Source organism: Schistocerca nitens, chromosome 5 (genome assembly GCF_023898315.1).
Source record: "Schistocerca nitens isolate TAMUIC-IGC-003100 chromosome 5, iqSchNite1.1, whole genome shotgun sequence".
NCBI classification, from domain to species: Eukaryota; Metazoa; Arthropoda; class Insecta; order Orthoptera; family Acrididae; genus Schistocerca; species Schistocerca nitens.
The window spans coordinates 746,087,143-746,111,215 of record NC_064618.1 but is presented as its reverse complement, the minus strand read 5'-3'; the positions used below and the strand labels follow the sequence as shown (position 1 = coordinate 746,111,215).

Below are 24,073 nucleotides of genomic sequence, written 5' to 3'. Positions count from 1 at the left end.
GGTCAAATTCATATTATGGAAGTTACTTGAAATATCTGGTCTAAGGTATTCCATAGCAGCATCTACTGAACCTGACAACACCATCTTTTCAGTAACAGTTATGAAATGTTTGTTAAAAAGTTCTGCAACACTATGCACGTCTGTCACCAATGTATCATTTACTCTTAATGCTATTTGTTCCTCTTCATGTCTGGTTCTACCGATCTCCTCCTTCACTATATCCCATATTGTCTTTATTTTGTTATCTGATATGACTATCGTTTCCTTGTAATATATTTGCTTTGACATCCGTATTACAGTCTTTAATATTTTGCAGTATTTCTTATAATGTGCTATAGCATCAACATTGGAAATGTTTCGGATTGACAGATACAGTTTTCTTTTTGTTTTACAAGATACCCCTATTCCTCGAGTAATCCATGGCTTCTTTGTAGACTTTGCTCTAATCTTGGTAAGTTTTGGGGGAAAACAGTGTTCGAATAAGGTAAGCACTTTATTAGGAAAAGTGTTATATTTTTCATTCATGCCATGAGCACTGTAAACATCAGTCCAGTGAATGTCTCTGAGGAGTGTCCTAAAATAATCAATTTTTGGCTTCATGATTACCCTCTTGAGCTCAGATTTAACAGATTTTATATCCTGTTCAGTATTAGCATTTAACAGAAGGAACTGCATGTCATGGTCTGAGAGGCCATTGACTATTGGTTTTGTAACATAATTTTGTTCATTGGACTTTTCTATAAAGATATTATCAATGGCTGTTTGTGAGCAAGTGACTACCCTAGTGGAGAACTTTACAGTGGGAATTAAGTTGAATGATAGTGTTACTAACTCAAATAAGTTCTTATTGGGAGAGTCTTTAATGAAATGTACATTGAAATCACCAGCAACCACTATTTCTTTGTTTTTGGTTGTTAACTGGGCCTGTACAGCTTCAAGGTGGTTTACAAACAGATTAAAGTTACCTGCAGGTGCTCGATATACACTTAATATTATGAAGGATTTTTTGTGAAATTCTGTTGCACATGCTTCCATATGCTGTTCTAGGCAAAATTTATGAATGTCTATGTTCTTAAATTTATGACAGTTCCTGATGAATATGGCAACTCCTCCTTTCTCCATTTCTGATCTACAAAAGTGTGATGCTAACCTAAACCGTGTAACACTTAAAAGTTCTATACGAGTGGTCACATGATGTTCAGAGAGGCAGATTATGTCAGCTGGGTTTGAAGACTCTAATTCATCTATGCAGATAGTTAATTAATAAATTTTATTTCTCAGTCCTCGAATATTTTGATGCACTAAAGATAGCTGACATTTCACATTGACTGAGTTAAAATTTGGTAGAGTTAAAATATCTGCTGACTGTTGAAAATTATTAACCAATAGCTGCTTATGCTGATGTAATAAGCTAGAATTCTGTTTTTGGTTTCTTTCTCAAACTGAAGGCTTGGCTCAGCCCTAACCTCTCTTAAAATTTGGTTTCTTTCTGTCCTCACTACCCTAAAAAAGGGTCTTTTCTGAACCCTATAACCACTGGTATTTTATCACTCTTGTGCTACACTTTCAATTTTATGAAGAAAATTCAAGAATAATCCACAAAGAAACCTCTAAAACATCAGACTTTGAACGAACCTTTTGAGCCCAGATTTAATTCCAAGTTAATTACAAATAAAATGTATAGTTCATTGATTTGTGCATAGAATCTGATTACACTTTTTGAGTACCATAGTTGACAGACAACAGGAGCTCTGTCCTTCCTGGCAGATTAAAACTGTGTGCCAAACCGAGACTTGAACTCGGGACCTTTGCCTTTCGCAGGCAAGTGCTCTACCAACTGAGCTACTCAAGCACGCCTCACCCCCTGTCCTCACAGCTTTACTTCTGCCAGGAAGGTAGGAGGCAAGGTGCTGGCAGAAGTAAAGCTGTGAGGACGGGGCATAAGGCGTGCTTGGGCAGCTCAGTCGGTAGAGCACTTGCCTGCGAAAGGCAAATGTCCCGAGTTCGAGTCTCGGTCCGGCACACAGTTTTAATCTGCCAGCAGGAAGTTTCATATCAGCGCACACTCCGCTGCAAAGTGAAAATCTCAACAGGATTGGATTGTTTGGGGGGGGGGGGGGGGGGAAGAGACCAAACAGCGAGGTCATCGGTCTCATCGGATTAGGGAAGGATAGGGAAGGAAGTCGGCCGTGCCCTTGCAAAGGAACCATCCTGGCATTTGCCTGGAGTGATTTAGGGAAATCATGGAAAACCTAGATCAGGATGGCCGGACACAGGATTGAACAGTCGTCCTCCCGAATGCGAGTCCAGTGTGCTAACCACTGAGCGACCTTGCTCGGTTCTCAACAGGAGCTCTGCCAGCCACAAGATCCTCCACAAATCCCACACGCAGTATTTGGATATTTCCCAGGAAGGATGTTGTTTTCATATGAGCCCCTTAGAACACAAGTTGTAAAACTCACATTATTCTTGTTCAAAGATGGTTTAGTTGTCAACACACATTTTTCTGCTCATAGCAGGAACTTTCTAGAAATGCTCACTCACAGCCCAGGTCTGTAAACCTTTGTGTTTTAACGTGTGTGGTTACCACGTAAGTTATATTTGCTGTGGTACTAGAATGCCACTTGGTCAACAAGATCTTGGCACTATCTAAGAAACAAGGGAAAGTTAAATTACGCTACTTGTGCATTAAGGGACTCACATTAAGTAACTGTAAACACACGCAAACATTTTTGCTGGTTAAGTATAACTGTATAGAAGATGAACATACACTTTTTTCTTTCAGTCAGAACTGCAGATTAAATGAGACTGTGATGAAACCACAACTATGTATGCAAAACACTTCGCTTCAATAGGAATATAAAAATTTCAATTTGTATTCTGTGCCAGCACTTGACCACTATTACTACTGAATTACTTCGGACCCACAGTACTTCTTGTCATACCTCACTGCATTAGATAATGGATCTAACAAAAAGTCCAGTCCGCAGCTCATGGTCGTGCGGTAGCGTTCACGCTTCCCGCGCCCGGGTTCGATTCCTGGCGGGGTCAGGGATTTTCTCTGCCTCGAGATGGCTGGGTGTTGTGTGATGTCCTTAGGTTAGTTAGGTTTAAGTAGTTCTAAGTTCTAGGGGACTGATGAGCATAGATGTTAAGTCCCATAGTGCTCAGAGCCATTTGAACCATTTTGAAAAAGTCCAGGAATTGGCAGTGTACAGAGTTATCACCTGTTGTTAGTGAATAGGCAGACATGAACTATACTGTACACTGACAACACATTGTCTTGCCACACTATTTAGTCGCATAAACCCAGAGGGTATAAATATATTTTATGGCAAATGCAGGACGCATGGTTTGATATTGTTGTATGAAGAGCCAGAGTACGTAATAAATATTGGCCAAAACTTACTGAAGGTCACAGTTTCACAAAAATCACTTCCACCACATTAAACATATTTCAGTCCATGACCAGTTTCAGGTTGTGCAGTTGGTATGGCCATTGTTAGTTACTTTCACGTTCCACAGATCATTCTGCATGATAGATCATAATGATGTGGAAAAAGTCAGTTTACTTTATCGCAAATTAATTTGTGCATATGGATATATTCTGAACACTTGTTTCTCTTCTTTTTGGGAAAAAATCAGATGTGAGTCAGTCAGTCCTACCTACCACCTTTTACACATTACAGTAATACAAATTCTTCTACGGAATAGGAGGAATTGTCAAGAAGAAACTTTCTCAGTTTGTTTCCAAATTTTACTTTGCTGTCAGTCAGTTAATTTATATCACTGGGTAAATGATCAAACAATCTTGTTCCAGCATTGTGCACCCCCCCTTGTGTGCTAAGGAAAACCTTAATTTGGAGTAATGAATGTCATTTTTCCTTCTGATATTGTAGTTATGTACATTATTGTTTCTTTCAAACTGTGGTGGATTAAATGTTGTGAAGCAGTAGTCAGAATGCCCAACGCCCACCAAAATGATCATAGGTGAGCATCTCACATTCTTCTTACAGCACATTTTGGCACAATGAAGGCTTCATTTCTTTAAGATGATTTAACCAAGAACATTATTTCATATAACATTATTTAATGAAAATATGCAAGATACATCAACTTACTAATTTCTCTCCCCAAGATTTGGAATGACTCCAAGGGGATGAACTGAGTTATAAGAGTTCCGAATGTGCTTTACCCAATTTCAATTCTCATCAATATAGACTCCTAACAGTTTCGAAGTTTCTACCCTATTTATTTCCCCTTCACATGTTACATTTATCAAGGGTGTAGTACCCCTAGATGTGCAGTTGTGTCTTTTTTTAAAAATTGAGGGTGAGACCAATCACAGAAATCCAGTCACTGATTCTTTAATGAACTTTGTTCACCATTTCTTCTGTTTCTGTATGTATGCTTGGATGGATTAAAACACTGTCATCTATAAAAAGAACTGATCCTGCTTGTTGTGTGTTAGATGGAAGATCGTCTAGAGGATTGCCACAAATTTAAGAATTTTCCCTGACAAATTTTGAGAGCTCAAGGGTAATTAACGACATAAGTTTACAAAAGATGTAAGGACTTCAGTATTTCTAAACATGTGAGCAAAAATCTTACGTTCTAGCATCAACACCTTTGCAATGAACTGTTTTCAGATGGAGAAAGCAAGCCAAATGGCATATATTATTCATTAAGATCACTGATGTTATTTTATTTCAATAAAACAAAACACATTTGCTGACAAAAATATGCGTTTCGTTGGAGTCAAAACACATTTAAAATACCTTCACCAATTTCAGATATAACCCCAGAAAAAAGTAGGCCTCTTGAAAGAAGTGTACAAGGCAGCGAATAGTTGTGTAAACCAACACTGTAGGTGATCCTCCTCCTCCCCCCCCCCCCCCCCCAAAAGTTGTTTCTACTATGTTCGTTATTGTAAGTTATTTCCCACTGTATTATGTCTATTATTTTACACGTATTGTGTGATTTTTCTTTCACAGAATTTGTGAGTACATAGTGTACAAACTGCCACAATTTTCTTCTTCCTTATCAACCATACTGTCTAATATATAAACTACTTTCGAAGTGCCAAAATGTACTAGAATAAATAAAGTACACTCCTGGAAATGGAAAAAAGAACACATTGACACCGGTGTGTCAGACCCACCATACTTGCTCCGGACACTGCGAGAGGGCTGTACAAGCAATGATCACACGCACGGCACAGCGGACACACCAGGAACCGCGGTGTTGGCCGTCGAATGGCGCTAGCTGCGCAGCATTTGTGCACCGCCGCCGTCAGTGTCAGCCAGTTTGCCGTGGCATACGGAGCTCCATCGCAGTCTTTAACACTGGTAGCGTGCCGCGACAGCGTGGACGTGAACCGTATGTGCAGTTGACGGACTTTGAGCGAGGGCGTATAGTGGGCATGCGGGAGGCCGGGTGGACGTACCGCCGAATTGCTCAACACGTGGGGCGTGAGGTCTCCACAGTACATCGATGTTGTCGCCAGTGGTCGGCGGAAGGTGCATGTGCCCGTCGACCTGGGACCGGACCGCAGCGACGCACGGATGCACGCCAAGACCGTAGGATCCTACGCAGTGCCGTAGGGGACCACACCGCCACTTACCAGCAAATTAGGGACACTGTTGCTCCTGGGGTATCGGCGAGGACCATTCGCAACCGTCTCCATGAAGCTGGGCTACGGTCCCGCACACCGTTAGGCCGTCTTCCGCTCACGCCCCAACATCGTGCAGCCCGCCTCCAGTGGTGTCGCGACAGGCGTGAATGGAGGGACGAATGGAGACGTGTCGTCTTCAGCAATGAGAGTCGCTTCTGCCTTGGTGCCAATGATGGTCGTATGCGTGTTTGGCGCCGTCCAGGTGAGCGCCACAATCAGGACTGCATACGACCGAGGCACACAGGGCCAACACCCGGCATCATGGTGTGGGGAGCGATCTCCTACACTGGCCGTACACCACTGGTGATCGTCGAGGGGACACTGAATAGTGCACGGTACATCCAAACCGTCATTGAACCCATCGTTCTACCATTCCTAGACCGGCAAGGGAACTTGCTGTTCCAACAGGACAATGCACGTCCGCATGTATCCCGTGCCACCCAACGTGCTCTAGAAGGTGTAAGTCAACTACCCTGGCCAGCAAGATCTCCAGATCTGTCCCCCATTGAGCATGTTTGGGACTGGATGAAGCGTCGTCTCACGCGGTCTGCACGTCCAGCACGAACGCTGATCCAACTGAGGCGCCAGGTGGAAATGGCATGGCAAGCCGTTCCACAGGACTACATCCAGCATCTCTACGATCGTCTCCATGGGAGAATAGCAGCCTGCATTGCTGCGAAAGGTGGATATACACTGTACTAGTGCCGACATTGTGCATGCTCTGTTGCCTGTGTCTATGTGCCTGTGGTTCTGTCAGTGCGATCATGTGATGTATCTGACCCCAGGAATGTGTCAATAAAGTTTCCCCTTCCTGGGACAATGAATTCACGGTGTTCTTATTTCAATTTCCAGGAGTGTATTTATAAATCGCCACTCTGTACAACGTACTTGCAGTGAGACAGTCACAATCCCTGAAATCCATCACCTGTGGCCTCCAGCCTGCCGCAATCCTGGGTACATTTTTAAGCCACGAAAATCCTCTACATTATGCCATACACAAACAGACTTGGCCTGCAGGCAGATTGGCGAGACTAGATCCGATGGGCAGGGCCTGCACATTAGTGGGAAATGATGGGCTTCGTATTGCCAGACCCGATCTGTTAGATATACCCACAGAAATGGCCTGCATTTTGGCCCATCGTCGAAGTCTGTGTATGAGAGAGGACGTGTAGTTGCTCTCAAAGAAGGCAGTTGGGGTAGTCGGTAAATCACTTAAAAACTGAATGGGAGCTATGCCATTAGTCGATGGTGTTGGCAGTATAGGGTGAACCACAGCCGAACACAACATCAATTTCATGATTGACAAAGAGAGATGACGGAAGGAGAGGCCTGAGCAAACTTTCACTCAGAGCCCCAGGTTCATTGTTATCAGCGATATGATGTGCAACTGGTTCAATAGTGACTACAAGGGCCATACAGATGGCTCACAGAAAGGGGGCTGAGCTCACGACACCCCCTTGCACTGACTACCATTGATCTCTATACACAAACAGCCCTGTTTGCAGTGGTGTTGGGCATATTTGGCCTGGAATCTCATTGACTAGAGTAGAATAGTCTTCAGTGATGAGCCCTGCTTCGAACTGAGCCCGTGACCAGTGAAACATTCTGGAGATACTCGCTCCCCCCCCCCCCCCTCCCGCCCCCTCCCCCAGACAGACCTAACTGTTGCCGAGCATACAACCAAACAGATAGCCGATGATTTACGGTGCCATCTCATTTCGTAGCAGGACCTCTTTGGTTGTCATCCGTGGCAGCTTAACAGCACAGCGGTACGTCAATGATATTCTACATCCCGGTTCTTTCCCTTCATGGAAAGCCACCCTAAGCTCACATTTCAGCAAGGTAACGCCCACTCGCACATAGCAAGAGTTTCTACTGTGTCTTTGTGCTTTCCACACACTACCTTGGTCAGCAAGGTCGCTGGATCTCTCCCTAATTGAGAAAGTTTGGAGCATTATTGGCAGGGCCCTCCTGGCAGCTCAGACCCAATTCGGCTTGATATTCCTCAGCAGGACAACCGCTAACTCTGTCAATCAATGCCAAGCTATTCACGTGTCATACAGGAAGACACCATGTTGATGAAATAAGCCTGCAGTGATCAATCCACGCATCAGATAACTTGCGCAAATACTCTGAGAATCAATACTAATGAGAATAAGTAACAACCCGCTATAAAGATGATGGCTGAGCTGCAGACAGACACACAGAAAAGACAATCACACTCCCAAAACTCAATTTTTGGTCATAGACTTTGTCAGAAAACAAGAGCACACACATTCACACAATCACTCAGACACAACTCGTACACACATTACCACTGTCTCCGGCTGCTGCATCAACAGTCTTTGAGAATCAGATCCAAATCAACCACTCCTCATGCCTCCCTCCCTCACATTGGCAACTGCTAGGCTAGTGGCAAGAAGTGGTGGCAAGCTGAAGGGAATGATAGAAAGGGGAAAAGCAGTAAGAATGATGGAGTAGGGAAGGCGCGCAGGTACTCAACTGCACTCAGATTGCGAAAACACATGAAATCTCAGTAAACAAACCAAAAATACGATTTTTCCGGTGTTTCCCTGACACGTTTGAAATTCCCTGATTTTTTTTTTTTTTTTTTTTTCTTCAGAACTTGTGGCAACACTGTACATATGAGGCTCATGAGCAGACCTAGAATTAAGCTTTTGGGAATCCCATGCATAATTTCTCCCTGGTCAGTTATGTCCCCAGACTATATATTGTTCATTGGCTGGCACAAAACTTCAATTTATCTAGCAGAATACTGGGATTCTCGCAGTCAAATGCTTTAGGTAGGTTGCACAAAATACCACTGAAACAACTAATTAGACGTTAGATTTTGTTTTGATGCACAAAAACGCAAATCCACTGCATAAGTTTTCATCCTCTGTATTGGGCATATAATATGACTATAAAATGGCTATTTGGAGGATTTGTTGAACAGATGCCATATGTTGTATTATCAACCTGTGGCTCCAGTTCAAAGGTCAGAGGAAGGAAGAACATACGGAATCCAACAGGGCTATGCCTATTAAAGTGGTGAGATGTTCAAACAAACTTTCAGAGTGAAGACAGTGTTACTGGAGGGAAGAGTTCTTTGATTTTTGCACTGTTGCAATAGGATGAACATTCCATTGAAGTATTGTTCAGATTAGGTAAATTGATATTTTAGATGCTGACATTGCTAATTTCATAGTTACGAAAGTTTAATTTAACGCATTTGTAATTACAGAAATATTAGCGTAACTGTACATAAAAGAATACATGTTGTAATGAGGAAATATGTCGGAACAATCTAGTGCAACAAAGATTAAGCTTTAGTTCATTATTTAAAGGGGGCAATTACTAGTTTCTTTGTCACTTCAGTATCTAGAAAACTATTAATTATATGCAACAGACATGTTGCTACGATTTATTTCAGTTACGTAGTGGCTGTGGACTAAACAAACCTCTTGCTTTTGGGATGGTGAGGGTTTTCATTTACCATACAATTTTCATTAACCAACTCTTCAGATAAAGCGAAATACTACTAAAACGTGTATGAATATTATCCTTCACGTATAATTCATTTTTCTCTCCTAAGTAAAGTAATATTTTGAGAGTAATTTTCATTCTCTCTTGTATGCAAAACATTTAAATTCAGACGTATTGCAGCACATCCACATGTGACCATTCAGGAATTGTTGTGGAGTTGAAAGCCCTAGCACAAGAACTCTTAACCACTCAAGAGGCCACAACAGAAGCATGTTGCAATGTGTACATTGTCATCTGTTGTGATCACACACCCTATTACAATTCATGTTCCACCTTTCGTAAGGTCCAGGGAGCCATCATGGATCACAGGGACGTCAGCTGAAATAGCAATATCACCAGTATTGTACAAGGAGTAAATATAAAAATTACACAATTTTTTTTTGTTTACAAGTTCACGCCTACTGACCTGGCACACATTAAAAACTCCATCTACAGTACTGTTCCACTCTGATAGAAAAGCCAAACAACAATGCACAGCACACTAATAAGCTGGCATATGCAGCAATAAATAGTTTTCTGCATTTGAAGGGGAACAACACTGTAACAATCCATGCTGAGTGCTTGACAACATATGAGGGCAGGAGGGAAGGTTTAATAAGGGTCTATCTGGACAAGATTCTTTGCACAAAAAATGCTTTCTTTAGCACTGCAGGTACAGAAAATTACAGCCACACCTTTATTATTTGCATACTTTTACAGTAACGAATGCCACTGAAACTTACATTTTAAAATATCTTAATATGTAAACTAATAGCTAGACATCATACAGTAACACACACACACACACACACACACACACACACACAGCTAAATCGTCAAAAAAATTGTTCCAGTACACTTCTACATAAAATACACCTGAATATTTTAAAACGTCATCTGTTAAACAGACAGATGTATTTTGCACCTTTCATACTCATTTTCAGCTGTGACAATATTTCTTCTCTCATTAGATTACACTTTACTTCCATTTCTTTAACTAACACATCTGTCTCAGTAATATATTTTTGCAATACTGTAGTATCATCTTTGCTCTGAAGAATTAATCTTGGCAACTGAAATGTTTCTACTTTTCTCAGTTCATCCTGTAGTAGGTCTGGTTTCTCCTCTTCTGCTGACTGAGTAGTAGTCTCGTTCTTTTGGTCATTATGTTCAATTAGACCTCTCAACAAGAAATACGATCTCAACATCATCCTAACCGAATTTATGAACTCTGTGAAGTCCTCCTTACTGTACAACTGTAAGCAGCCCCTTGACGTATTCTTCCTTTCAATTAGCACACCAGCCTGAAAAACAACATATTTTGCATGAAGAAAGGAGTATTGACATAATGTTAATGCCCTGCCATTGTTCATCTACACTGTTTTAGAGTAATACTGGAGGAAAAAAAAAAATCTGAACAATATGACCAAGACCAACTTAAATCTTATTCCTTCCAAATGCAAATCCAGTGCTTACTGAAGTACCAACTTTCTCAGTTAAACTAAAAGACGTGCCTGTAACAGTAAGATAGATGTTGATGCTCTTATACAAGTACAAAGTTAAAAATGTTGTACTTATTCTGATCAGCCAGAACATTGTGACCACCAACCTAATAGCCAGTACATCCATCTTTGGCACAAATAACAGTGGCCTGCAAGCAACAAGGCCTTGGTAGGTTGCTGGAGAGTTGACACCACATCTGCACACACAGGTCACCTAATTCCCATAAATTCAAGGGGGCGGGGGAATTTGGATGGGATGAGCTCTGACACAACATTCAATCACATCCCAGATGTGTGTGAATGGGTTCAGATCTGGAGAGTTGGGGGCACCAGCACATGAACTGGAACTTGCCACTGTGTTCCTTGAACCACTCCATCACACTCCTGGCCTTGTGACATGGCCCACTGTCTTGGTGAAAACTCTCACAGCCATTGGGAAATGTGACTGTCATGAAGGGGTGTACATGGTCTGAAACCAGTGTATTATACTCCTTGGCCATCACAGTGCCTTACACTATCTACACTGGACTCACAAATGCCAGCTTGTCTCCATCCCGCAGTATAGGTGTCAAGGACATGTTCCCCTGTGAGATGATGGATTTATGCCCTCCCATTGGCATCATGAAGAAGGTAGCAAGATTCATCGGACCATGCAACACACTGCTGACAGTCATGTGCCCATTGCAATCGTAGTTGCCACGTTGTGGTATTAACACTTTTACATCTATCGATCGTTGAGTGTGGAGGCCCAGCATTTGAAGTGTTCAGTGCATTTTGTGTTCACACACACTTGTATTCCACCCACCATTAAAGTCTGATGTTAGGGCCACCACAATTCGACATCTGTCTGTTTTACTAGATTGCCCAGCTTACGTCAGACATTGGTAACCAACCCCATGATGTCTGGAAGTGGTTTCACCACAGCACTCCTCGAATTCTCGACAAGTCATGCAGTTTTTGAAATGCTTGTGCCCAGCCTCCAGGACAGTACAATCTGCCCTTGGAGAAATGCAGATAAATTGCACACCTGTCCCATCCTACACACAGATGGCACACTCACTGATACTATGTGCAACAGGCATGTGCCTGATTAGCAGCCACTCCCCACCAAGTGATGCTGCTATCACTTAGACAGGTTTATATCAATAGTAGGTCATTGGTTATAATGTTCTGGCTGATCAGTATACAAATTATGAAGCAGGAAGCTTAGGGGCAGTTTTCACCAGTAACACAAATGTAATAATCCACAGCTTTTGTAAACTATAAATAAATACTAAAATATATTAGGACAATAATGAAGATTTTTAAATCTAATGGACACCTGCGCTTAAAGTAAGCTGATAGGCAAGCACATTGGTAGTGCAGTTCAAATCGTGAGAGTTCAGCTGCATAGTACTAGTACTGCAAAGATTGTTGTCCAGTTTGCAAGTTTCTTGGTTTGAAACTGGGGTAATGTTCTCATATTTCTTCCAGGATATTTCAGAATCTACATTAGTTATCTTTGACAGGTGTTGGTGCAGATTTTGTTGCTTGCTATTGACACTAACAAACTGTCAAAGGGACACACTGCTCAAGCAGCAGGTTTCCCAGCATCAGCAAAGATTTATACAGTTTCACAGAAATTCAAGAGTAATTAAAATACTATACCAAACAACAGTGGGAGACCAAGAGATGACTACACTAAGTAGATTCAGAAGGATGTAGGTTGCAGTAAGTACTGGGAGATGAAGAAGCTTGCACAGGATAGAGTAGCATGGAGAGCTGCATCAAACCAGTCTCAGAACTGAAGACCACAACAACCAAACAACTAGTTATAAGAAAAGAAAATGTACAACAATACACTTTTTGCACTTGCCTATGAATAGACAGAGAGACTGATACGTTTGCAGGCCTTGGAAAGCAAATTTGTGCTCTTTTGCTGCACAACAATAGAAGAATGAAAACTTGAAACTAGTGCAGTTTTCAGTGTGCCCATCCACTACCTAATATTCATCTGCAGATTGAAGGAGAACAAAACCACTTGTGTGTAGCCTATAACCTGATTTTAGTAACAAATAATCCATGAAATCCACCTACCTATCCCCTGGTCTGCCCCATTCCAGACCTATCTTCTATCCTGCTACTGCACCTCTATGCTCATTTCCCACAACTACTTTTTTCCTCTCCCCCTTGCTTCCCCCTCCCTCCCAGCATAGCTTCCCCATGCTTCTGCCACACTCACCCCTATATTCCTCCCCCTCCCCACCCATGGCTCTTCCATACCCCTACTACAGACTCCATCAACGATCACCATTCACCTAAGACACAGAAGCAGTTAGGCCTTAACACCTGGAAACAGTGGCCATGTGTATGCAATTTCTACTAGTGTGAACATGCTTTTGCTGTCTGGTGTAGGACTTAGCCCACTAGCTGAATAATAATTAGCAGTCTTATTCATTTTACCTGTCAACACTCAACACCTCCTCCATGTGGTAAGTAGAAATTTATCCTTTTCGTGTTGTTGGAACCAACAAATTGAAACTTTTCCTGAGACGCAAGACTGCTGTTTGCTCTAACACTACATGAAAGCTTTGATGTCCACTAAATAGTTTTCTGTCTTGAGCTTTTTAGTCTGAATCTTTTGCAGCCAAGTGGCTCATGGGTAGTTGGTGTGGAGTCTCACTGCTGCTAGGCAGTCACCTTCAGGAGACTGTGACTGACTTTATAAGTTACATATGCAGGTCTAATGGTATTATGGGTGCAGTGCATTTACTATGTATTCAAAATCCAATATTGTTTCAACAGAAAGTATATAGAATTAACAGAAATTGGAGAAGCAATAAGCAGCAAAATATTTTTACAAGTGTCACCTATATCTGCAAGGATAACAATGCCCAGCAATCAACTGAAAAAGGAAGTTCCAACTGAAAAGAACTATCACCAAACAAGAGACAATCATTAGCTGCCTGAAGGTATATACACTCAAGAGGTTACATGGGAGCTGTTGGGATACTGTTTCTATTGCATGACAGAGACTCTTAGGGCAGCACATGCTAGTCACACTAGTTTTGCAGAACAACTTTTGCAAAGTCTAGAATGTAAGAGATAAGGTAGTCATCCAGCATGACACGACCTGGCCTTCAGCTTTACATCGTCCACGATAGGCTAAGGTCCTGGGTTCGAGTCCTGGTCCGGCACACAGTTTTCATCTGCCAGGAAGTTTCGCATCAGCACACACTCCATTACAGCATGAAAAATTTGTTATGGAGAACGGTGTTTTTTTTATATGTCATCAAGGTGTTTGTGTTCACAAATTTATTTATTTACACATCAGGTTCTGTAGGACCAAACTAAGGAGCAAATTTCAAAGGTCATGGAACATGTCAGTACATGAAATTACAACATAAAAGTAATAACAGATAAAAATAAAATCTTTATGAACCCAAAAAAAGTCAGTCCATAAGTTCAAGTAAACGCAATCAACAATACAACAAGAATCAGCTTAATTTTTCAAGGAACTTCTTGACAGAATAGGAGTGACCCATGAGGAAACTCTTCAGTTTCGATTTGAAAGCGCGTGGATTACTGCTAAGATTTTTGAATTCGAGTGGTAGCTTATTGAAAATGGATGCAGCAGTCTACTGCATACCTTTTTGCACAAGAGTTAAGGAAGTGCAATCTAAATGCAGGTTTGATTTCTGCTGAGTATTGACCAAGTGACAGCTGTTTATTCTTGGGAATAAGCTAATATTGTTAACAAGAAATGACAGTAAGGATTATATATATTGAGAAGCCAATGTAAAAATACCCAAACTCGTGAACAGGGGTCAACAAGAAGTTCATGAACTTACACCACTTATAGCCTGAACTGCCCGTTTCTGAGACAAAAACATCGTTTTAGAATGCGAAGAGTTACTCCAAAATGTAATACCATATGACATAAGCAAATGAAAATAAGCAAAGACTAATTTTCATGTCAAATGATCACTCACTCCAGATCCCTTCGAATAGTAAAAATGGCAGCATTAAGTCTTTGAACAAGATCCTGAACATGGGCTTTCTGCGACAGTTTACTACCTACATGAACACCCAGAAATTTGAACTGTTCAGTTTCACTGATCATATGCCCATTCTGTGAAATTAAAATGTTAGGTTTTGCTGAACTGTGTGTTAGAAACTGTAAAAACTGAGTCTTATTGTGATTTAGCATTAGTTAATTTTCCATAAGCCATGAACATAGGTCATGAACTGCTCTATTTGAAACCGAGCCAATGTTGCACACATCCTTTACTACCAAGCTAGTGTAATCAGCAAACAGAAATATTTTAGAGTTACCTGTAATACTAGAGGGTATATAATTTATATAAATAAGGAACAGGAGTGGCCCCAACACTGATCCCTGGGGCACCCCGCACTTGACCGTACCTCACTCAGACCCCACATCACAGCCATTCTCAACATTGTGAATAATGGCCTTTTGCTGTCTGTTGCTTAAGTAAATGGTGATCCTATTGTGAGCTACTCCCCCCATTCCCTAATGGTCCAACTTCTGGATCAATATTTTGTGATCAACACAATCAAACGCCTACCTTTCGAAACCTTTTGTTTAACCCATCCACTACCTCACAGAGAAAAGAGAATATAGCATTTTCAGTTGTTAAACGACTTTTAAAGCCGAACTGTACAATTGATAGCTAATCGTGTGATATAAAATGATTAATTATCCTTACATACACAGCCTTTTCAATAATCTTAGAAACACTGATGGCATAGAAATAGGTCTAAAATTATCTACATTATCCTTTCTCCCTTTTTATAAAGCGGCTTTACTACTGAGTACTTTAATTGTTCAGGAAACTGACCATTCCTAAAGGAAAAATTACAAATATGGCTAAATAGAGGGCTAACATGTGCAGCACAGTACTTTAATATTCTGCTAGGCACTCCATCATATCCATGAGAGTCATTAGTCTTCAGTGATTTAATTATTGACTCAATCTCCCCCTTGTCTGTATCACAGAGGAGTATTTCAGACATCAGTCTCGGAAAGGCATTTGCCAAGAAAGTTAAGATTCCCTGTAGAAACTGAATTTTTATTTAACTCACCAGCAATGCTCAGAAAATAATTGTTAAATATTGTACATATATCAGTAACAGAAATATTCTTACTACGAACTGACTTTGTATCTTCGACCTTGTGCTGCTGACCAGACACTCCCTTCACAACTGACCATATGGTTTTAATTTTATTCTGTGAATTAGCTATTCTATTTGCATACCACATACTCTTTGCCTTCCTAATAACATTTTTAAGCACCTTACAATACTGTTTGCAATGGGATACAGTAGCTTGATTGTGACTACTTCTAACATTTTTATAATTCCCACTTTGATTGGCATGATGTCCTTATCCGACTAGTCGGCGATTTGAGCTGCCTACTACTGCTAGTTCCCCGTTTAGAATATTCTAATGGAAAGCAACTCTCAAAGAGCACGAGAAATGTGTTGAGGAAAGCATTATATTTATCATCTATGTTATCGGCACTATAAACATCCTGCCACTCTTGTTCCTTGACAAGGTTTAAAACACTCTATTGCTGTTGGATTAACTTTCCTACATAGTTTGTAATTATATGTAACATTTGTTTGAGTACAAACTCCTTTTAGTGTTAAAATTTATGCATCACGGTCTGAAAGGCCATTCACTCTTTTACCAACAGAATGCCCATCTAGTAATGAAGAATGAATAAAAGTATTGTCTATGGCTGTGCTGCTGTTCCCCTGGACCCTAGTTGAAACACACAGTCTGCATCAGATCATATGAATTCAGGGGATCTACCAACATCCTTTTTCTTGCACCATCATATACAAAATTCGAATTGAAGTCACCACATACATTCTTGTACAGAAAAAAAGTTTCAGATCTGCTGGAACTGTCTGGGAGGGAGGGTTGGGTGACTGGGGCTCTCCAGGTTTGAATGATTTCACTTAATGTGAGACAACTGACGGACAAGTATCTGTTCGTTATTTGGAATGCCCACAAGTGGTAAGCAGTAAGAACCAGGTTGATTACAACTGCTCTAGAGCGTCACATGAAATTATTGTTGATAACTTACAAGTGAGGATCCATTTTGATGAACAGCTCCAGAGTGTGACACCTGGGACCCTAGCTTTCAAAACTGTATAGATTCCTTCAAAAAGTTGATCGCACCCCTAGGGACCTCCCCTTGCGAGTAATTTAAGTTAGTCGCCCTCAAACATAAAACCATAAATGACAAAATACCAGTAACTTTTCCAGAAATCTAAAATTATGCACTTCACAAAATGGGAGAAAAGTACCTATGACTACAACACTGATAAGCCACACTTGGAATCTATCAACTTATACAAATACCTGAGTGACAATCTGAAAAAATAAGATATGAAATGGAATGAACATATGGACCCTGCTGAACATAAGGCAGGTGGCACAAACAGTTCACTGACAGGCCAGTAGGAAACTACAATCAGTCTACAAGGAGATTGCTTACAGAACACTTGTGGAAGCCATCCTAGATAGTCGCTCAAGTGTATGAACCAAAACCACATAGGATTAACAAGAATCATTACAAAAAAAGGGCAGTACAAATGGCAAACTATCACTTGAAACCCTACTTGCAAAGTTTCAAAAAATAGCTTCATATGAGTAATCTAGCGTTATATTACCGCTCCCTATGTATCACTCCCATTGACATCATAAAGACAAGATTACACTCATTATATAGTAGGCACAGAGGTCTTTGAGCAGTCAGTCTTCGTGCAATCCATATGTGAATGGAACGGGCGTACCCTCTGCCATCCACTTGTCCATGGGACAGTGGTTTTCCGAGAATAGATGTATCTGTAATATGTCAGGCTCAATATACTGAATTTCTGCCATTGTGACTTGCTTTATGGGACTGGACTGGAGCCTTAAAGAAAACTTTTTTGTGAGAGGTTTCAAGAGACGCTATGGAAATAACGTGTCAAGTTCTCCACAGCTTCAGATAATCCCACTTCCAACAGGACCAACCCCTGAAAAACAAGATGTTGCCAAGGGAGAAAAGGAGGGATAGCACTGGATGATACACATATAGCTTTGTTGAGCAGCTGGCATTAGAAAGATTAAAACAATAATAGACAAAGAACCTGTCAAACTTTATCTTACCATCCATTCCCAAAACAATGTGGACCTTTTAAGCCATTGTTTCCATGTTTCAATCACTAAAGCCAATCTTTTGATTTCTTGCAACTCACTAGCATATTTTTCAGGATCCTTTAATAGCCTTGTTTCAACAACTGACAGATGAGGAAGGCCAGTGACAGTAGCAGTGCTCTGATGTACCTAATTAAAAGAGTAAAACACTTTTTCAGGCACAAGGCTGTTCTAAACTGTAGCTACACAACTACCTTTCAGAGGCCGTAATTTTATAAGAAATGAGCATAGTTAGAAACAGGAAACCCGATGAAGAAAAATTATATTTAAATGTCAACTGTAGGCCATCAGTGAAGGAAAGTTTTGAGTGGACAGTGGGGGGAAAAAAAAAAGTTGTAATTACCTTAAAGATCTTATATTGCAGTTCAGTACCAGAAACTATACATCTTGCTAATGTTAATCTGCTCATTAATAGAAATATAACCTTTTATTTGTGATAAATCAACTGTCTTGAAGTATTCCAAGAAGTTTCGGGATTGCAGCTGAATAATGTTGATTTCTTGCCATGATATTTTGGGTGACAAACATTCAACCACCTTTAGGTGTGTGTTTTGCACTGGGGATTGCTAGTTCACATTGCTGCCTTTATACCAGAACCAGGCACAGAGATGCATGCACAAAGGTAGCCACTAGATGAGCAACCTCTGTAGTTTGGGTTTAACGTCACATCAACATCGAAGTCATTAGATATGGATCACAAGCTCAGATGTGTCAAGGATGAGAAAGTAACTTGGCCGTGCCCTTTCAAAGGAACCATCCTGACATTTTCCTGGAGTGATTTAGGGAAATCATGGAAGACCTAAATGTGGGTGGCCAGACGTGGGTTTGAATCATAGTCCTCCAGAATGCTCCATCTATGATGCACAGGTGCCTGCATTATGTGATACTACATGCGTGCTTTCTTTCAGAACATGCACTTGAGGTGTTAACAATCAAATGTCAAAATTAATAAAAATTTATTGATGCTAGATGTGTGGTTGGTCATAAAATGTTTTCTTCCCGATTTCAGAAATCACTGGGTCCCAACGCCTTAACCAGTTGAAACCCGCCTTACAATTAATAAGATCTTGTGCTAAATGTATTTCCACAGATTCCTTAGTAATTGAATCCCAGAAGGATCTCATCAAGGATAAGATTTCCATAGCAGAATAATCTATGGAATGTCTGTGGAGATACCATGCTCAGCTATAGCTGACTTACTGAGCTGTGAAAGGTGAGTGTGGCGATCATGTTCAAAGTACCTTTTGCGCACAGTCTGCATTGTCTGTCCAATGTAGACTCTGCCACACTACCAAGGTATTCTGCAGATTCTAGCCTTCCACTATCCCAGATTGTCCTTGCCGAACTGAGAAGAGCACAAATCCATGTAGGTGGGCAGAAGATTGTTCCAAAATGATGTTTCCTTAAGATTCTATCCAATTTTGATGAAATACTGCAAATGAACAGGAGGAATGCCCAGGACTTGAACTGCTCTTTCTCCTCTTGATCTTGTGGGCACAACTATGGATGTCCGTAGAACATTGGTGCACGAGGTACATGTTGTGTCTGGAGCAGGTTGAGCCCAAGGCATTCCTTCTGTATGTTGGCAATATTTTGTCGAAATTAGATAGAATCTTAAGGAAACATCACGTCAAGGTAATCTTCCACTCACCTACAAAGACTTGTGCACTTCTCGGTTCAGCAAAGGACGATCTGTAATTGCAGAAAGCAGGAATTTACAGCATATCTTGCCAGTGTCGCAAAGAATATATTGAACAGAAGATGCACACTGCATCAATGATGTGTTGAAGATGATCGCCACGCTTGCGTTTTGCAGCCCAGTCAGCCAGCCATAGCCGAGCCTTTCATCGCGAAAGAACATTCCATAGATTATTCTGCCACAGAAGTCTTGGCCTCAGTGAGATCCTTGTGGGACTCAATTATTAAGGAATAAATAGAAACACATTTAGCATGAGATCTTATTAATTGTGATGCCAGCTTTCTACTGGATGAGGCATGGGACCCAGTGATTTCTTTAATTTCTGCAGAAAGAAAACATTTCATCTGACCCATCGCACATCTAGTGACAATTTTTGTTAATTTTGACATCTGAAGTTTAAATCCGTGAGTGTGCATGTAGTATCACATTCCATATGCACCTGTGCACCATAGATGAAGCAATATTCTAAGAGGGCACAAAACATGTCAGATGTCACTCATGTAGTGGCTGCCTTTGTGTATGGATCTCCGTGCCAATTTTTTGTATAAAGGCAGCAGTGTGAACTAGCAATCTCCACTGCAAAACATTCACCTGAAGGAATGGTAGTCAGCCGAAATATCGAGGCATGAGGTCGATGATATCCAGCTGCAATCCTGAAACTTCATGGAACACTCTAAGCCATGAAAATATCAAGAATGACAGCTACTGAAGTAGTCTGACACCCTGTGTCATGAGTACTAAAACTGTCATCTAATATGTAATGTAATCAAAATGGTGCAAATCACCACATATCCACATAAGAAATGCAAAATGAATGCATGCAGTCTTGGGAATCTTCAGTGTCAAACTGCACAATCACAAGCTGCGAAAGAAAGTTTACAAGAAAAAATTTTTTCAGTGAAATTGGTGAGATGAATCTGACACAATACAAATAAGAGTACTAAGATAATGGACAACAATGCTAGGAAAAATATGGTACAAAAACTTTGAGAATTTCCCCACTTTTTTCATCTTTAGTGAAGGATATTAGTCAAAGAGCAAGATATTTCTTTTTCTTGATGCTGTTGTTCACTACACTTTCATCCTTTCCATTAAGTATATTACTTTCACAGCACTTTTACCCCTACTGATTAAAAATTTAAATCTTTGGTTACATTTTTCAATTTTGGTCATGGACAGTAAGCTGAACCTCTACTAATAAACTGAAACAAAATAATTAACATAAAGCAGAAAAATATGTGCATAAATGATGTATTACCTTGGAAACCAAATTAATCATTTCTTTACTTGTCTCAGTAATTATCTTCAAATTATGACTAATTTTCCCAGCCATCAACAAGATATAGTGCATACAGTCATTATCATTTTTTACATCTGCTTTCTGATTGCTGGTCACGCTTGTCTCCAACTGTGGAAGAAAGTACTATTTAAAGTGACAGCAAATTGAATTTAATATAGGATGGAAAGTTATAACACAAATTAAATAATTTAAGAGTAAAGGAACCCACTCACCAAACAGAACTGTTGAGTCATTGGCATGCACACAGAGAGAGAGAGAGAGAGAGAGAGAGAGAGAGAGAGAGAGAGAGAGAGAGAGCGGAATTCACTCAAAAAATATGCTGAAAGAAAGACCGTGTTACATTTCTCGTGAGAAATGAACCAAGTGAAACCTTTGTGCAATATGCGTGCAACATTCGTTGAATGTTGACCAACACAAAATGTAAAACCTAATTTTTAAGTGAAGTTTGAAATGTCTTGAAGAGAATTCAACTGATACTTTACCTTGACTTCTTACTATGCATGAGATGTGGGTTTGTCTTCCCAAATAGAAACAAAAACAATGGTTGGTAGTTGGTGGTCCCACAAAAATAAAATTGATTTACTGTGCCAGGAGTATGAAACAATTTTTCATCTGCTACTACTGGTTGTTAGTTTCACACCCAAATGCTACAAACTTCTCTAATTTTAATGCAAAGGCTATTTTGTCCTTTATGTTGTTTTAGTTTTTCCTGAATACAGAGAAAGATCCTTGCAATAAAAAATTTCAATTCATTTATTTCAAATATGGAACTGTTCTGAAATAGACCAAAGCAGCAGCCTTCGTTTCCTAGACTTACATTAAAATGGACCACAATTTAGTAGATCATCATTTGTCATCACCACAACAGTAATGGCTTGATTTTTTTTCTGAGCTAATACTAAGTTCATGGAGACAAAAACTGGCTGCAGACCTAAACTGACACGTGGAACAAATTCATGGGTGAGAGAGTGAGGCTCTGCAGAATTTTGTAACACAAATTTTTAACATTGCTACTGAAGAACATAAATAAAGAAAAATCATAATGACACATAAATAAAGATAACACAACCTACACTTATTGTCAAAAGTACAATCATGTGGGGTATCATGTGAAATTTGTGACTGGATTGCAGACTTTCTGGTAGGGAGGACACAGCATTTTATCTTGGATCGAGAGTCTTTGAAAGATGTAGAAGCAACTTCAGGTGTGCCCCAGGGAAGTGTGTTGGACCCTTGCTGCCCATATTTTATATTAATGACCTTGTGAACAATTTGAAGATAATGCAGTTATCTATAATAAAGTACTATCTAAAAGAAGCTGCATAAATATTCAATCAGATATAGACAAGATTTCAAAGTTGTGCAAAGGTTGAATGGGTTACTGCTGGAATTGCCCAACTCCTACAAATACCTGGGTATCGGACTTTGTAGGGATATGAAATGGAATGATTACATATGCTCAGTTGTGGGTAAAGCAGGTGGTTGCCTTCGGTTTATTGGTACAGTCCGTCTACAAAGGAGATCGCTTGCAAATTACCCATGTGACCAGTTTCTAGAATATTGCTCAAGTATGTAGGACCAACAAGAGATATTGAACATATACAGAGAAGGGCAGCACGAATGGTCACAGGTTTTCTGATCTGTGGAGAGTGTTACAGAGATACTGACTGAACTGAACTAAAAGACACTTGAAGACAGATATAAACTATCCTGAGGAAGTCAGTATACAAAGTTTCAAGAACTGGCTTTGAATGATGACTAGGAATACATTACAATTCCCTATGTATCACTCACATAGGGATCATGAATATAAAATCAGAATAACTGCTGCACACACAGAGGCATTCAAACAATCATTTTTCCTGTGCTCCCTATGTGAATGAAATGGGAAGAATCCCTAATAAGTGGTACAATGGGACATGTCCTCTACCATGCACCTCACAGTGGTTTGCAGAGTGTAGATGTAGAAAATTAGGTGAACGTAAAATCAATGTACACTCAAAAACACAAATTTTGAGGCATAATTTGTTGGTATGGTGTGTAGGGAAAGAGGTGACATTCATATCAGCGCATTATTTCATTAACATTAATGTCACAGATTGACTTTACACACGAAGAGTGCTGATGTTGTGTCATATAATAAGGTGGCCCTCTGCCTTAATTAAGGATGCAAATCACGCCCGTGGCCACCAAAGGTTGCTCACACCTGATGTAGACTGTAATAATAAGTACATTAAATTAAGAAAGAAAACCATAATAATGGAATCAGAATCTTGGCTACACATTTAAAATAAAGATTGCTAACACAGAAAATCAAGTAACACATTTTAATTTTAAGGACTTTACGAAATAGAAAGTACATCAGTTGAAATTGTCTGCTGTAAAATACATTAAAAACCATTGCCTGTCTAGTATTTTCATGACTTACAATTCAATTAGGCACACAATGGCGAAACTATTCCACCTGGTGTGCAAGATGTATAAGGCAGGCGAAGTACGCTCAGACTTCGAGCAGAATGTAAGAACCCCAATTCCAAAGAAGGCAAGTGCTGAAAGTTGTGAATATTGCCCAGCTGTTAGTTTAATATATCATTGTTGCAAAAATAATAATACAAATTGTGCACAGAAGAATGGAGAAACTGGTGGAAGACAACCTTGGGGAAGATTGTTTGGATTCTGGATAAGTGTAGTAACATGCGAGGCGATACTGACCCTACGACTTCTCTTAGAAGCTGGGGTAAGGAAAGGCAAACCTATGTTTATAGCATTTGCATACTTGAGGAAGCTTTTGAGAATGTTGACTGGAACTCTCTCTTTGAAATTCTGAAGGTAGTGGGGCTGAAATACGGGGAGTGAAAGGCTATTTACAACTTGCACCAAAATCAGACTGCTGCAGCTACAGGAGTTGAGGGGGCATGAGAGGAAGCAGTGGTTAAGAAATGAGTGAGACAGGGTTGTAGCCTATTCCTGATGTTATCCAATCTGTTCACTGAGCAAGCAATACAGGAAACCAAAGAAAAATTTGGAGAAGGTATTAAAGTTTAGGGAGAAGAAACAAAAACTTCAAGGTTTGCTGATGACATTTTAATTCAGTCAGAGACAGCAAAGGACTTGGAAGAGCAGTTGAATGAAATGGACAGTATCTTGAATGGAGGATACA

At 40.2% G+C, this 24,073-nt stretch overlaps 1 protein-coding gene across 2 annotated transcripts in view; it reads right to left on the bottom strand.

Moving 5' to 3' along the window:
- Positions 1-9,872: 9,872 nt before the first annotated feature.
- LOC126259443 (tubulin epsilon and delta complex protein 1-like) overlaps positions 9,873-24,073 on the bottom strand; it is a 145,138-nt gene continuing 130,937 nt past the window's right edge. Inside the window, exons 4-6 of one of the 2 annotated variants that reach the window (XM_049956258.1) lie at positions 20,872-21,021; positions 17,867-18,043; positions 9,873-10,503 (exon numbers count right to left, since the gene is read on the bottom strand). In XM_049956258.1, the coding sequence (XP_049812215.1) occupies positions 10,093-10,503; positions 17,867-18,043; positions 20,872-21,021 (738 nt within the window). In that variant the 3' untranslated portion in view covers positions 9,873-10,092. The remainder of the gene's footprint in view (positions 10,504-17,866; positions 18,044-20,871; positions 21,022-24,073) is intronic. The other variant, XM_049956260.1, reaches the window with a different exon arrangement.